At 36.7% G+C, this 14,518-nt stretch overlaps 1 protein-coding gene across 2 annotated transcripts in view; it reads left to right on the top strand.

Annotated features, from left to right (window-relative positions):
- Positions 1–4,573: 4,573 nt before the first annotated feature.
- tp53bp2b (tumor protein p53 binding protein, 2b) overlaps positions 4,574–14,518 on the top strand; it is a 32,465-nt gene continuing 22,520 nt past the window's right edge. For both annotated transcript variants that reach the window (XM_051094395.1, XM_051094394.1), the window contains exon 1: positions 4,574–5,084. In XM_051094395.1, the coding sequence (XP_050950352.1) occupies positions 5,076–5,084 (9 nt within the window). In that variant the 5' untranslated portion in view covers positions 4,574–5,075. The remainder of the gene's footprint in view (positions 5,085–14,518) is intronic.

Genomic DNA, 14,518 nt, shown 5'->3' with positions numbered 1-14,518 from the left:
CTTTAGAAAGGATAACTCTACTTTGCATCCCTGATAATACATTTCTGGTTATAGGACAAATGCATTCATGTCTAGAGAAATTGTTGAAATTATGAAATGCCTAATGTGTAAATGATGTAAAAAATATTCATACTGTTTTCAAAGCATGTACGTACCACAGTAGTGCAGCAAGTTCCTTGGGCTTCACATACTCAGGAAATCACAAGCAGTCTCAAACTTAGTAAATACAAATTTGCGTGGAAGATAATGGCACATTACAGTTTGAGAGAAGCAGTGAGTTACTGCACATGGCATGCAACCATGACCACAGGTTCACTGCGTCACGAAGAGAAGTGCTGCCTGATTGCAATGTAGGAAATGCTTCTTCATAGCGCCATCTAGTGAAAACACAACACGTTACAGCATCTTAATCTAAACAACCACAGAAAGGTTTACAAACCAGTTAGACAATGTAAACAGCTACCAGTGAAGGCTCACCTCAAAAATGCACTTTAAATGTAGCGGACTATAGCAAATATAATAGTTTCCTCAGTTTATCCACACCTAAGGAAACATTATTTTAGTTTACATTTTGACAGTATAATTTACCACGTATATGAACATATGCTGAAAAAAATATTGTATTTTAGTAAATCAAAACTTACCTTAAGAACATTGAAGAGGATGTTGCAGGAAAAATATTTATTAATATTTTCTTTTAAAACTTGCTACAAAACTAAAGTGATTATGAAAAAAACAGGTTCAGTCAAGTGCAATCAATCTAATTTTCTTTTGTAATTAAAGTATAAATGCATTTTGTTTCTGTGAAAAGTATTTTTTAAAATCTGTGATTAAAAATATGTTGGTTTCATGATACTGGCAGTACATGTGTTCTGCATATTAACAAATATATCATCAATATATATTATTCCCTTAAAATTACGTAAAGCCTTCAGAGGTTGTTTGTGTGTTTTGGGGACATTCGGGGACAAGTGTCATCAGGCGTAGTCAAAAACCCATCCCTCCACCTGCCTCACCCCAGACCAGACTATCCGTCACAACATACACCGCCCTGTCTGAAGCACATACTAAATAAGGTCTGATGTCATGCCCCCTGGTGACTGTCAAACTACAACTGCAGTTTCTGGCTCAGTTTGGTATTTTAAGGTGAAGTAACAAAGGACAAATCCAACCTGATCCTAGATCAGCAATGTCTGACAGAGACGTGTTTTGTCCATGGATACTGACTAACCGAGTGGGACCTTACGCTGGGGAGTGGTTAGGCATCTGTCATAGCTGCTCTTGTCCAGTAGAGGACAGAATGAACACACACACTCACACAAAAATGTTAACAAAGGTGTTGAAAAGAAACAGATTCAGTATGTCCTACATCCCGAACAACCTTTTGAAAGCTTTTACTTTGAAAATTGCACTGAAATCTATGATGTTCATTCAACAGAGGCAGTTTTACAGCCAAATCCCTGTAAATCTGAGCCAAACATCATTAATCTAGAACGTACGGAACCTGCCATAACATTGTCCCCAACCTATCAATCACGGGTGCTTCACAAGGTCAAGAAAGACGCTCTGAGGGAGGGATGGGTAAAGACAAAAGAAACAAGAAAGGAAGAGAAATTAAGGGGTTTTTGCAAGCACTAACAGAACTAATAGAACTCTATATACAATATGTGAGTGGTTATGTGGTTGTAGCTTTTTAATTAGGTTCTTCTAAAGAAAATGTGGTGCTTGTCCATTCAGAAGTTGCAGTCACATTGCTAGGGGGTTTTAGATAGTTATCTTGGTGGCTTCCTGGTATGTACATTATTAAGGTCTCTCAAAATTTTTCTTAATCTACCTGACAAAAATCTTTTTTCAACCACATTACTAAGAAACGTAAAAGATCTTCTCAAGAACAAATGGTATAAGTGCTTCGAAAACCACACTATTGGATCAATCCCTATATTTTAAGGTATATTTGATTATTGCTGTTCTTCTATGGCAGCTCCTCCCATGATTTCAGGGAGTTCAACCACTTTTGCTCAAGATGTTTCTTGTCTTTATGGCAATGGTTTGCAGCACATAGCACCATTCAACTGCATTCTCAGACCATGCTTTCATGCAGACCACCACCTGGCTATCATCTCAACCGCAGTGCTGAAAGGACATTCCGCTTATAGTTAAGATAACAGATCTGCCAGAGGTATTTACATCATACTTGAGTTATCTCCAGTTTTGGCATTAAAGACTAGCCACTGATGTACCATGGCAGCCCTTACCCAAGAAGGTCAGGAAGGTTCTGGTTAACACAGTATATTTTGATAGATATGTTAATTTATTCCACCTGTGTTCTAGGTTTGACCTGATAAAGGCAATGAAATGATGACCCCTACAAAAAATACTATGGTGGCAATATGGCAGAACCTGATTTTACCAAGTACGACATGTTCCTGGATCAACATCTTTGTTGACCCTGGAACAACATTGTGATTAACCAATCAGATTTGAAAAAAAAAAAACAGTTTATAGTTTTTGTGAAGTTTAGGCTTACAATCAGTGTTTGGTGCTTGTACATCAGTGTCATTCATCTATCATTTCCTCTGATTTTAGGGATTACTCATGGGTAAGGTTAGGTTTAGGTGTAGGGATGTGGTCAAGATTACACTTTTGGATTAAAATGTTGTTCCAGGGTCAACAAAATATGTTGACCCAGGAACACATCTCACTCAGCAAAATCAGGACGTGCGGCACTCATATGTTATAAGGATAGTTCACCCAAAAAATGAAAATTCTGTCATTAATTATTCACCCTCATGTTGGTCCAAACTCGTAAGACCTTCATTCATCTTCAGAACATATAAGGACATAAAAAATATTTCTGATGAAATTCAAGAGCTTTCTGACCCTCCATAAACAGTAAGGGTCCTACCACATTTCAGGCCCAGAAAGGTACCAAGAACATCAACAAATAGTCCATGTGACATCAGTGGTTCAACCATAATTTTCTGAAGCTCTGATAATACTTTTTGTGCGCAAAAAGCTAAAATAACTTTTAATTCAACAATTCTTCTCTCATGAGTTACTATCTTCTGCCATTATCAAAAGTACTATCAGTGGTTGAACCACTGATGTCACGTGGACTATTTTGTCGATGTTCTTGGTACGATTCTGGGTCTTGAACGTGTCAGTTGCGTTGGTGTCTATGCAAGGTCAGAAAGCTCTCGGATTTCATCAAAAATATTTTCATTTGTGTTCTGAAAATGAAGAAATGTCTTACTGGTTTGGAACGACATAAGGGTGAGTAATTAATGACAGAATTTTTATTTTTGGGTGAACTGTCCCTTTAATACCAGGGATAGATAGGAATACAGTCAAAACAAAATTTATTCAGACACCTTCAACATTTCTCACATTATCACAGTTTATTCGCTATAATTTAGAAAATGGTAATAAAATATGACAAGAACTCAGAGGTAAACTGTGTCAGAACAAATTCATCTTGATAATCAAATGAATTACAGTCAAGCCAAAATTTATTCAGAATTTCTCACATTGTCACAGTTTTTGCTATAGTTTAGAAAACGATAATAAAACATGACAAGAACTCAAACTGTGTCTTTGTAACTACCTTTGATAGAAAGGTATGTAACAAAACATGGTCAGGTCAAAGTGTCAAATCAAATGTTTAGTCACAAATTTGTATCAGTTTAGTAGTCCACTGTGTGAAGAATTTTTGGATATAATATGTCTCAGTTTACTTACTTTTTCTATGCTCACTTACATAAATGAACTATAGTGCCTTGCACCCAGTAGTAAACAAATATCAAACATTATATCTGGTGTCTGAATATTTTTTGGTTTGTATATATGTGACTGACTGAATGTCATATTCATGCATAAAATATCAAAATATTGACATGACATGTCCGTACCCTGGTGAAAAAAACACAGCATATGCTGGTAGGTATGTTTTGATGCTGGGATGCTGGTTTAAGCTGGTCCTTTGCTGGTTTATGCTGGTCCTTGACCAGCAACATGACCAGCATAAACCAGCTAAGGACCATCTTAAACCAGCATCAAAACATACCTACCAGCATATGCTGTTTTTTTGTTTGTTTGTTTGTTTGTTTGTTTTTTACCAGGGTAATATATTACTATAGTACCATGTCCAGCAAAACACGATTATTTTTGGGCCTTTTCTATATTTAATTCAGCCAGGTAGACCGAGTGGTGAATTTAAAACAAACTCTCGGTAATTTCTAATCTATCACGGGTATTTCGATTGCATTCATAGGTTTTTGTTAGCTATAGTTTGTGTATAGTCGTTCTGTACAATGAGACTGAATGGAATTAAAACTGTACTAACAGGCAAAGGCTTTCCATTTATCGCACGCGTTCTATATTTACAGAACGTTCAATATTCACCCCAAAAGCTTCTAAAGAGTGTGGGGCACGTTTAATAAAACAAATCAATATAAAATCTTCAAACCGTTGGTAGTTGAATGCTGAACCGCTCCTCAGAGATAATGATGATGAAGTGGGCGGGAAGCGCGCGGGTGGCGCGAGGCGGAGTTTGTCATGCACGCGCCGGGGATATTCGGAATCTCGCGCAGCGTCATCTTGGGTTGGGTTGCGTTTGTTGATCCAGCGAAAAGCCTCGCTCGCACGGATATAATGTGGACCTGCAATCAGCTTAGCGGACAGTAGATGATACAGGACGTTCGCGGATGACCGTTATCTTTATATCGCGTAATATCGTATAGCGGTGGCGGATCGCTGCGTACACAAATGGTTCGGTGTGATCAGTGGTCTGCGGTTCCCTACGTCTGAGCGATTTGTATAAGAAACTTTACTGTATTTACCGAGTTCATCTCGGGTTCATTCTGCAACAGGTTTCTATAATAAACCAACGCTACAAAGTTGTCGAAGATCATCAGATGAGACTAATCTAAAATAATGATCCGCAAAAGAAGAGGATAATACGTGCACAATTTACCTGCATATAAAACAACAATAAGAAACACTTCTTGGGAGACCAGGGAAAGGTCTTTGTATTCTTCAGCATAAGGAATATCGAATATCTAGAAGTCTTTTTCAATATGATGCCGGTAAGTTCATTCGAGATTAAGTATGTGCTGCTATACGTTGATTTTCACCTCCAAGCGTGAACATTCCTTCATTGTCATTGATGAACTCAACAAATGCTTCGGTAAAATGTCATTTCTTGTGCTCATCCAAGCAGCTTTGACTGTATCAGATTGATATTTCTAGAAATAAAGATGATGAAAGGGATTTAATGAAATAAATAGGAGGTAGGGGTTGACTTGCCTGTTTATCTTGTTTATAGAGTTCATATTCTAACAAACACACAATGATCAAGAACACTGTGTATCTTTTAATTAATTACAGTAGGCTAAATGATTCCTTAGAGATGTCTTAACAATCTCAGCACAGGTGTTGAAATAATTAAACACTGACTGATTAGGAAATATAAGGAATGGTGGAATGCAATAACGATTTTATGTGGACATCTTAATTTCAACTAGAATTGAAGTCATTCTGCAGCTCTTTGAGATTAATAAGGTGCTAGGGAAAGTACAAATGCAAATATTGCATTATAACCAGATTAGTTCAATTTTACGAACGAGTCGTTGGTTCATAATGTAACACAGTATCATTTACTGTACCTGGCAGACCCAGTCTGGTGCATGCAAAGATGCTAACATAGTGTTGAGATTACATATAGAGTATTCAATATAAGGTGCTATAAGCACCTGCCATCTCTTTTCTGTCACTACTTATATGGGTGAGTCACACATGGTGTTGGTGAGTCACACATTCATACGCCCACCGTCCACAGTAAAAACATATGATCGTGTCACCTCCGTCCACATTGATGACAAGGGCCATTTGTCTTTTTGACCTCTCGTTGAAGTACATTTCTAATAAACATCCAGTCCTGGGTCTTAGGGCTCATTTTCAAGCAAGTCCTTAATCTCCGCCGGCTTTGCCACCGAATGTCCGCCTTCAATCTGGTTGAACCATCAGTGGTATCCATGGATTTATAGCTTTTCTGCTTTCATGTAAATTATAATCCTTGTGTATAAACTCAAACGAGACATTCTAAGTTTTCATTTTACGGATTTTCAAATGCGAATAGTGAAATGAGTAGGCTGCGGAGACAACTTTAGGCATTTTGATTTCTAGGTATTGTTTCAATGGAAATGCGCTATTCAGAAAACTATGGTTCTACAAAATTGAGCGTGAGTTTGAGGTGGATACGACTGCATGGTACATTTAGCTCGCAAAGAAGTATTTGTCTTAATGGCTCATCATTTCAGTTTGAGTCATGGTCAGTTTTAGATCCTAGATAATTTTAAGTGAGGTAAAGCAGCTATTTGAGGTCATACACTGTATTTGAGAGAACCACAGTGTTTTGAGCTTTGTGATGAAGCATATTCTTTCAGCAATGTGAATTGTCTGAATACTGACTGTGTTCTTTGTTCCATAAATCATTTCGTACCTCAGACGCTGAGTTCATTGTTTTTGCTGTGAATTACTAGCTCCCTTAATTCTCAAAGGAACAACAATTGTGTTCGAAAAAAAAAAGAGTAGAAGTGGGATATTCCTCTCCGTGTGACATTTTACAGAACTAACCTGCATTGTCTAAACTAAAGCTGCATTCAGAATATCAAGGCATTGTTTATAGTTCCCCTAGAGGAAGTTGATTTTGGTCGCATAGCTTCCCTGTGTTGAAAGGTTTTGGAGGGTCCTTGTGTGGTCAAATGTATTTTGCACAATTCCCAGTGCGGACGTACCCAGAGCAGCTATTTTCAAGACTCTAAATTGATTTGACAGTTGAATAGATGACTTGGTCTGGGAGCACTTGTGGAATAAGATTAGCTTGTAGTAATTTAATTCCGTATCCCACTTCAGTTCAAAGGCTGTGCATTAGGAGTTATAAATATCGCTGATTGTTGTCGGGCCCTTTCAGCCACCTGAGGCCTCAGCGGGAAACAATGACCAGAATTGCGGCGGCCGGTTGCCACGGCAACCGTTGCCAAGATCACATTCCACACCACAACATTGCTGCTATGCAGAGGAGTCTGTGTTTGGAAAACCCGGCTCCCAAGGACCAGCCGGTAATCGGGCACTCGGAATGTTTTAACTTTGACCTTTAAGATATTTCCGGCTACACTAAACAGGGTCTATACAGCCGAACGGAGGACGTTTGAAGTCGCTCACCTGTTCTTTAGTTTAAATCAAACCATCAAGGACCTTGAGTGAGTCGACTCTGTATTTTTGAAGCTTCAGCATTTTTATTCAATCAATTTTATAGGGTTTCGAAGGGTCAGTGTGTGTGGGCAGGAGGGTAGCGTATGAACTCAAGACTAATCCTCACATTAGTCGTGCTTTGTGTCAATCCACTGCAGGGGCCATATGGCTGATTCCGTGCCTGTATACACACACACACACACATTGCGGGCCGACAGCCTGCTGAATCTGCGGGTTCTGTCCTGTGACTTACAGAAGCACCGAGCAGCTACTTCCTAACAAAGCGCGAGAGCCTAAATAAACCCACATTATAGAGTAAACCGTCCTCCTGGTGTTGTCCGATCAGAGCATGTATTGACAGATGCTCTTGTAGTGATCAGACTGAATAATTGATGCTCTCAGCATGCGTTGGATTACCTCTTTGTGTTGGCATAGTGGATTTTCTTCGACTTTGTGGCTGACTGCTTTTCATTCATCCAGTCGAATGTGATTTCTGCCCACCTTTGCTCAAGCTCCAATAGTCAAGGCAATGAACCTTTACAGTTAATGAAAACCATGCGGTGCGGGCGCTGAATGTATATGCTGCAGAACAGACGATGTCATTGGTTATTCAACTGAGTTGAACAATGCACCTACTGTTTTCAACATTCGACAACAGGAAAAATAATCAAGAATGCTTCCTATTATGGAAATATGCTGCAAATGCACTGTTGTTTATGAGGTTTTAGTTTTAAGACTCTTTAGGGTTAATAAGGGTAGGCGTTATCCTGAATATCATTACGTCAAAGCTGTGCTCTCCATTGCAAATGGACTGTTGACAAAGGCATGGTTTAGTCATCAAACCTTTTGTTTAATGTTTGGAACACATAAAAAGTAAAGTATAAATAAAATCAGGTCAGTTAGACAAATTACGTCGTAGTATTAACTCTAGATGCTGAGAAGATCACCATGGTTGACTACCAGCATATGTTGTGTTTGGCTTCTTAACTAGCTTAAACAACAACCAGCTTAACCTGTCTTCAGATCAGACCTAGACATTTACCAGCACGCAAATTCCTTTTGAAACCTCAAGTGTTTTTATGTCCATACAAAGACATTTGAGTCTCGTGTTGTTTTGGACCCCATTTGCTTTCATTGTATGGACACAAACAGTTGAAATGTACTTTAAAATACCTTCTTTTAAGTAAATGACTTTCTCTTCAAACTTAAACTTAACGTCTCCTCAAACCCAGAGACAAATGAAGTCTCCAGTGGAAATTCAGCGAGAGTTTAGTGCAGTCTTGGTATATTTGACTATTCAAATCCATTACATCACCTGTGGTTACCTGTGGCAACATAAACAGTGTCCTGTTGCAAAATGGTGCTTTATTTATGTAATCCTAAAGCGCTGTCCCATGCCCTAGGACAGTATTATGTCATTTAAGATTTCTCCGAAATATTACTCCGGGGATCAAGTGTGGGATCACCGCCGCGGGCTGGCTTTTGGCACAAGGGCTTTTCTATAACAGCACTGATCTCTCTAGGATTTAATGCATAATGGACGCAAAAGCCAGACTTTTGGACACATCCTACTTAAAATCGTTGAGGGGAGGACCAAAACACACAGCAATGTATCTGAAATTTGGAAAATAGCCATATAAGCTCTTGGGTTATGTTGTAGAAATCCAACGATTGCAGTAATAAATGTTTCATTTGAACATTTAAGCATTGTAAGCAACAGGTTCCAAGATGCTCTTATATCACCGTAGGAAAAATTTACCGCCATGTGTGTTCAATAAAAGAATTACACTGAAATTAACATCTCCGAGAAGGAAAATGCTACATAAGAGGTTTGCGGTTTGTAAATAGACATGAGGCAATGTGCTCCATCCATAATTCAATTTGGATCTTTTAAGAGCTCATCTTATAAACCATAACCCAGGGACAAATGAGGTTAGTGATTTTAGACGTATGCAGTTTAAAACATAAGGACGTTAGAGGAAGATATACATTAAAGGGATATTAATGAAACTCCATTTCCAGTGAGGGTCATTCATCTAATGAAGGCTTTCATTGGTCAGCCCAAGAGAGTCAGACAGAATGGTCTGAGAGAAATAAAATCCGTCTAACTTAAACAAAAGGGTTATGGTCTACACTCTCAAGAACGAAGGTTCCAAAAAGGACGTTTTTATAGCAATAGGGGCTTTCGTACCTGAGGAAAATTTTCATAGTTTCTAGAACTATTGGCTGACACTTTTTGGCGTGTTTGTGCCGCAGGAACTAGGAAAAAATAAATAAGCTATTACTTCAGAGTAGGGTCTGAAACAGTTCTATAGGAACTACCAGTGTCATAAGTGTACGCTGATTGGCCAAACGCATACAGAACACTGGCTACCCAGCATTTTTAAAAAGCCATGTTAAATATTTACTCCACAAACATGGAAAAGAGCAATAATGGCATTTAGTTACCTGTTGTCTGCAGTGTTGTGTTCTTTTCTCAGCCTCTGTGATATGTAACACTGCAACTTGTCATAGAAGATTTAGTCAGATTTTCATGCTCTTTCAATCACATAAATTGTGCGTTTACATTCCATCTCTGTTATCACGAAACCCATGACACACAACAAAAACAACTCCGATCACTGTGTCCTCAGTTCACCGGTTGTTGACGTTTGTAAATGCGACAAATAAAGACGTTGCTGTCAGCCACTTAAGACTTCCTGCTGCCGGTGCAGGAAATTTCCCTGAGGGGGAAATTGGTTCTATGGGAACCACCATGCTACTAGTACCTAGAACTATAGTTCACCACACTGCGTAGTTCTTAAAAGTTGGATTGTTTTGAAGGCGCGGTGACTCTCTGGCTGCTTTTAGGTTTTAGGTTCTCCAGAGAACCTTCAAGTGAACAGTTTTTCAAAGAACCATTTTAAACAATCTGAAGAACCTTCTTCCATTATAAAGAACCTTCTGTGCAATGGAAATGTTCCATGGATGTTAAAGGTTCTTCATGGAACCATGGATTCCAATAAACACTCACTGATAGTTCCATGAAGAACCTTTAACATCCATGTAATCTTAAAGGTTCTTCATAGTGGAAAAATTCTTTAGATACTTAGAATGTTCCTCACACTAAGGCTGCGTTTACACTAGTGCGTTTTCAATTTAAAACTCATAACTTTTACTATGGTTACGCCTGTCGTTTACACTACTCCGGTGTTTTCGACCCTCGAAAACTGAGACTTTTGAAAACGCAGCAGACCCCGTTTTAGTTTGCAACATAGGGGTTGTGTTTCAGTGTAAACTAACCAAAAAAGAGGCTTTTGAAAGCCATTCGTTCTGTGTATCAAAAACAATAACATAATGGTCATTGTTGTACCCATAGATATGTATAGGTAGATGCCCCATTCGACCGCTCCAACCACCTGACACGTCCGCCATCTAAATAATAGGGCATCTATCTATACATATCAATGGTTGTACCTGCATGAATTGTCGTGTGACATGCGTTTTCGGTTGTCTAGTGTGGATGGAGATCGTTTCTGAAACGCAGTGAAAACGGCAGTGTAGACGAGGATTGTTTCAGTTGTAAAACACATTTTAAACTGAAAACACACTAGTGTAAACAGGGCCTAAGAAAAAAATAATTATTTTGAGAACTGTCCACTGAAAGGTTCTGTATGGAACCTAAACAGTTTTTTTTTTTTTTTTTTTTCTATGGCATCAATATGAAAAACACATTGAAACATATTTTTAATTAAAAAAGCTTTATTTTTAATAGCGCAGCAGCAATTTTCCTATAACGCCAACTCCTGCGTCAGCAGCACCATGCGTATGCATCGTGGTATTCTCGTGAATGCATGTCGAAGACTGACAGGGAAGAGTAGAAATCGTTGATGTCGTTATTTTTGTTTTCTTTGTGCGCAAGAAGTCGTCTCGTAGCTTCATAACATTAGGGTTGAACCACAGATGTCTATTTTAACAATGTCCTCACTACCATTTTGGGCCTTGAATGTGTCAATTAATTAATGACAAACTTTTAATTTATGGGTGAACTATCCCTGTAAATATCTGATTCATTTGGGTGCCAAATTACAGATTTTCTTGATATAAACAGTAGTCTTAATGTTGAAATTGATTACATTTTTTGATTTCCTCTTTGATGATATTTCGAAGGCTTGTCATTTGCGACCATTTAAGTGCTAATCCACAGGCCTTTTTACTGACCTTTTTAGATTAGCTGGTCAATATTTAAAAGACTGCTGGATTACAAGCCTAACTACAGTTATTCCTGACTGAATCTTGTCAAGCATTCATTCTTACATGCTTGCAGCATGACAGTAGGCATGGATACAAGTGCTTTAGCAGTCATGTGCACATCCAAAGCCAGATTAGACTTGAATGTGTATAAGTGTGCGCACTGAAGGAGTGAAAGCCTCTTAAAGCCCTTTCGCACAGCTGTGTGTGACGGCACACAAATGTCAAGCCGCCCGATATTGCACAGATCAGGAAATCCTGATAAGTGTTTGGACAAGTATAGCTATTTTAAAAACCACAGTAAGGGCTAATGTTAGTCACAGTTGTTTGTGGCGGTCTGTGTATTTATATATACTCATTTGACGGCATGATGTCGCAGTTGACCTATCAGAATCAAGTATGCCATAGAATTGTTTAATAAAATATGAGCGTTCAGGAATTGTTATGCAGTTTCCTGTCCCGGTGTGTGACTCAGGTTAAGGTGGAAGAGCCGCTGAGTTTTGCCTCTACCCATCTGCTGTGACAGTAGTACCTCAGCTTCGCTTGGCAAAGCTTAAAAACACACACACACACATAGTAACAGAGAACTGCTGAGTGTTTTTGCACTCTATCAGCAGTGATAATAACTCTGCTGTCGATAGTCTGAAAATAAACACACACTAGCAGAATTGTCCTTCAAAAATATGCTTACTCTTTATCGGTTAAGGTGTTGAGTTTATGTCGTTATTTACCTTAATTTAATGAAAAATCTCATTTTATCATTAATTTACATTAATGATGTAACCCACATTGACAATAACCTTGTCGTTTTCCTCCAAAACTGCTGTTCACTTCGGAATTACAAATCAATTACCTCCTTGCTTTCTGACTAATTACCCCATGCTTGTGTTTTATTTCTGGATAAGAACCCTCTTGATGTGACAGCCATCTGTGCCGGCTGCAATTAAAGTGCCAAGACAGAAATACAGCATCTTTTTTACTGTCAACCGTCCATCTTGGCATTTTCACCCACATGCACAGCTGTATTATAAGATTACGTGGGCATCTGGCATGTAGTCACATATCTATAAACAGTCTGGATGGTTGAGAGCATTCGTAATGAAGCTGCCTTAATGTATGGAAGAAGCTAAGAACTTTTTCACTCATGATTTTACAGCTGTAAAATTGTTGTTTAGGGTTGTTATTGTCAGCTTAAATTAACAAGTCCAATGCCCGTAAAGGTACTAAATAATTTAAAAAATAAACATTTACAAATGAATAGTTTTAAATTTAGATTGAGCACTGCAAAAGCATGAATAAATAATTAATAAATGCATTGTCAAACAAAAAACAAACATGTGACCACAGACTGTGGTTATGAGATATTGAATAATAAATGTTAACATGAATAGTGCTTAAAATAACTAATTAAACTAATTTTGCACAACATTTGTAAATGTAAAAGTGCATTTGGTAATATATAGTTCAATGAGAGTTAGCATTTTTTTATGATCTGTTAACCATTATGTAAGTTTGTTTAAACATTAACAAGCATGTTATCGCTTGGCTGTTTGAATATATATTAACTAATGATCCGTTAAGCATTATGTAATGTTCGTTAATGATTTATTAATAAAGATTTTAATCATTTTAAGCCATCTTTAAGTCCATGATCATATGAAAGTTGAATGACATTTGTAAGCATTTCAATTTTCATTAAATAATGATCTGTATGTGAGTATATATTAACTAATAATCTATTAAGCACTATGTAATGTGTATTAATGATTTATTAATGAAAGTTTTTGTAAAGTGTTATCTAAAAAAGGTTGCTTTACCAGCTAACTAAATTAGTATAATTGAAAGTTGATGTACTAAAATGACTAAAATTAAAATAAATTAAGGCTATATATATATATATATATATATATATAAAATTAATTCTGTCAAATTGATTAATCACATCCAAAAAGTGATGTTATTATCTGATGACTGATATTAAAATAAAGCTATATGTGTGTATATATAATAAAATTTAAATTTCAATAAGTCAAAGCTAGAGAGAGAGTACATATAATAATGCTGTCAAATCAATTACGATCATTCGCATTCAAAACAGGGATATTATGATGTGATGACTAATATTTAAATAAATTAGAGCTAGAGAGAGAGTACATAAAATTCTGCTGTAAAATTGATTATTCACGATTAATCGCATCCAAAATAAAAGTTTGAGTTTACATAAAATTGGAGCTGCAACATGATTAGTCACAATTAATCAATTGTTTGCATAATATATGTGTGTGTACTGTGTATATAATATTACGTATATGTAAATACATATATTAAATAAGTATATTAAGGAAAAATATGTTAGATTTATATGAAAAAAATGTATATAGTATAAATTATATACAAGTGTTTACATACAAATACATACAAAAATATTTTAAAATATATACATATATGTGTGTATTTATATATACATAATAAATATACACAGCACACACACATAGTATGCAAACATAAACTTTTATTTTGAAACGAATAATCGTGACAAAGCTCTACATAATATATTTCTTAAATATATACATGTAACTATACACAGTATATTATGTAGACAGCCGTTTTTCTGTTATTCTGAATCAATTAATTGTGACTAATCGTTGTGCAGCTCTAGTATTATGTAAACTCAAACTCTTATTTTGGATGCGCTTAATCGTGGTTATTAATTTGACAGCACTAATTTATGTACACTCGCTCTCTATATAGGTATATATATAGGTTTAATTTATTGAAATATTAGTCATCAGATCATAATATCACTTTTTTGATGTGATTAATCATGATTAATCGATTTGCCAGCACTAAAATTTACGTAATTAAACACTTAAGTGGAAATAAAACAAAATATACATATTGGATGAAAAAAACAAAAAAAGTAAATGAAAATTAGAAATGTTGCTAACTTAAAATAAACTAAAACTAAAATGAAAAATTATTAAAACTAAAATGTTGCCTAGGCAACTGCAATAAAACACATTTAAGTTAATGTTCT

The sequence above is a fragment of the Labeo rohita genome, chromosome 22 (genome assembly GCF_022985175.1).
Source record: "Labeo rohita strain BAU-BD-2019 chromosome 22, IGBB_LRoh.1.0, whole genome shotgun sequence".
NCBI classification, from domain to species: Eukaryota; Metazoa; Chordata; class Actinopteri; order Cypriniformes; family Cyprinidae; genus Labeo; species Labeo rohita.
This window is presented reverse-complemented; position numbering and strand designations above follow the sequence as displayed.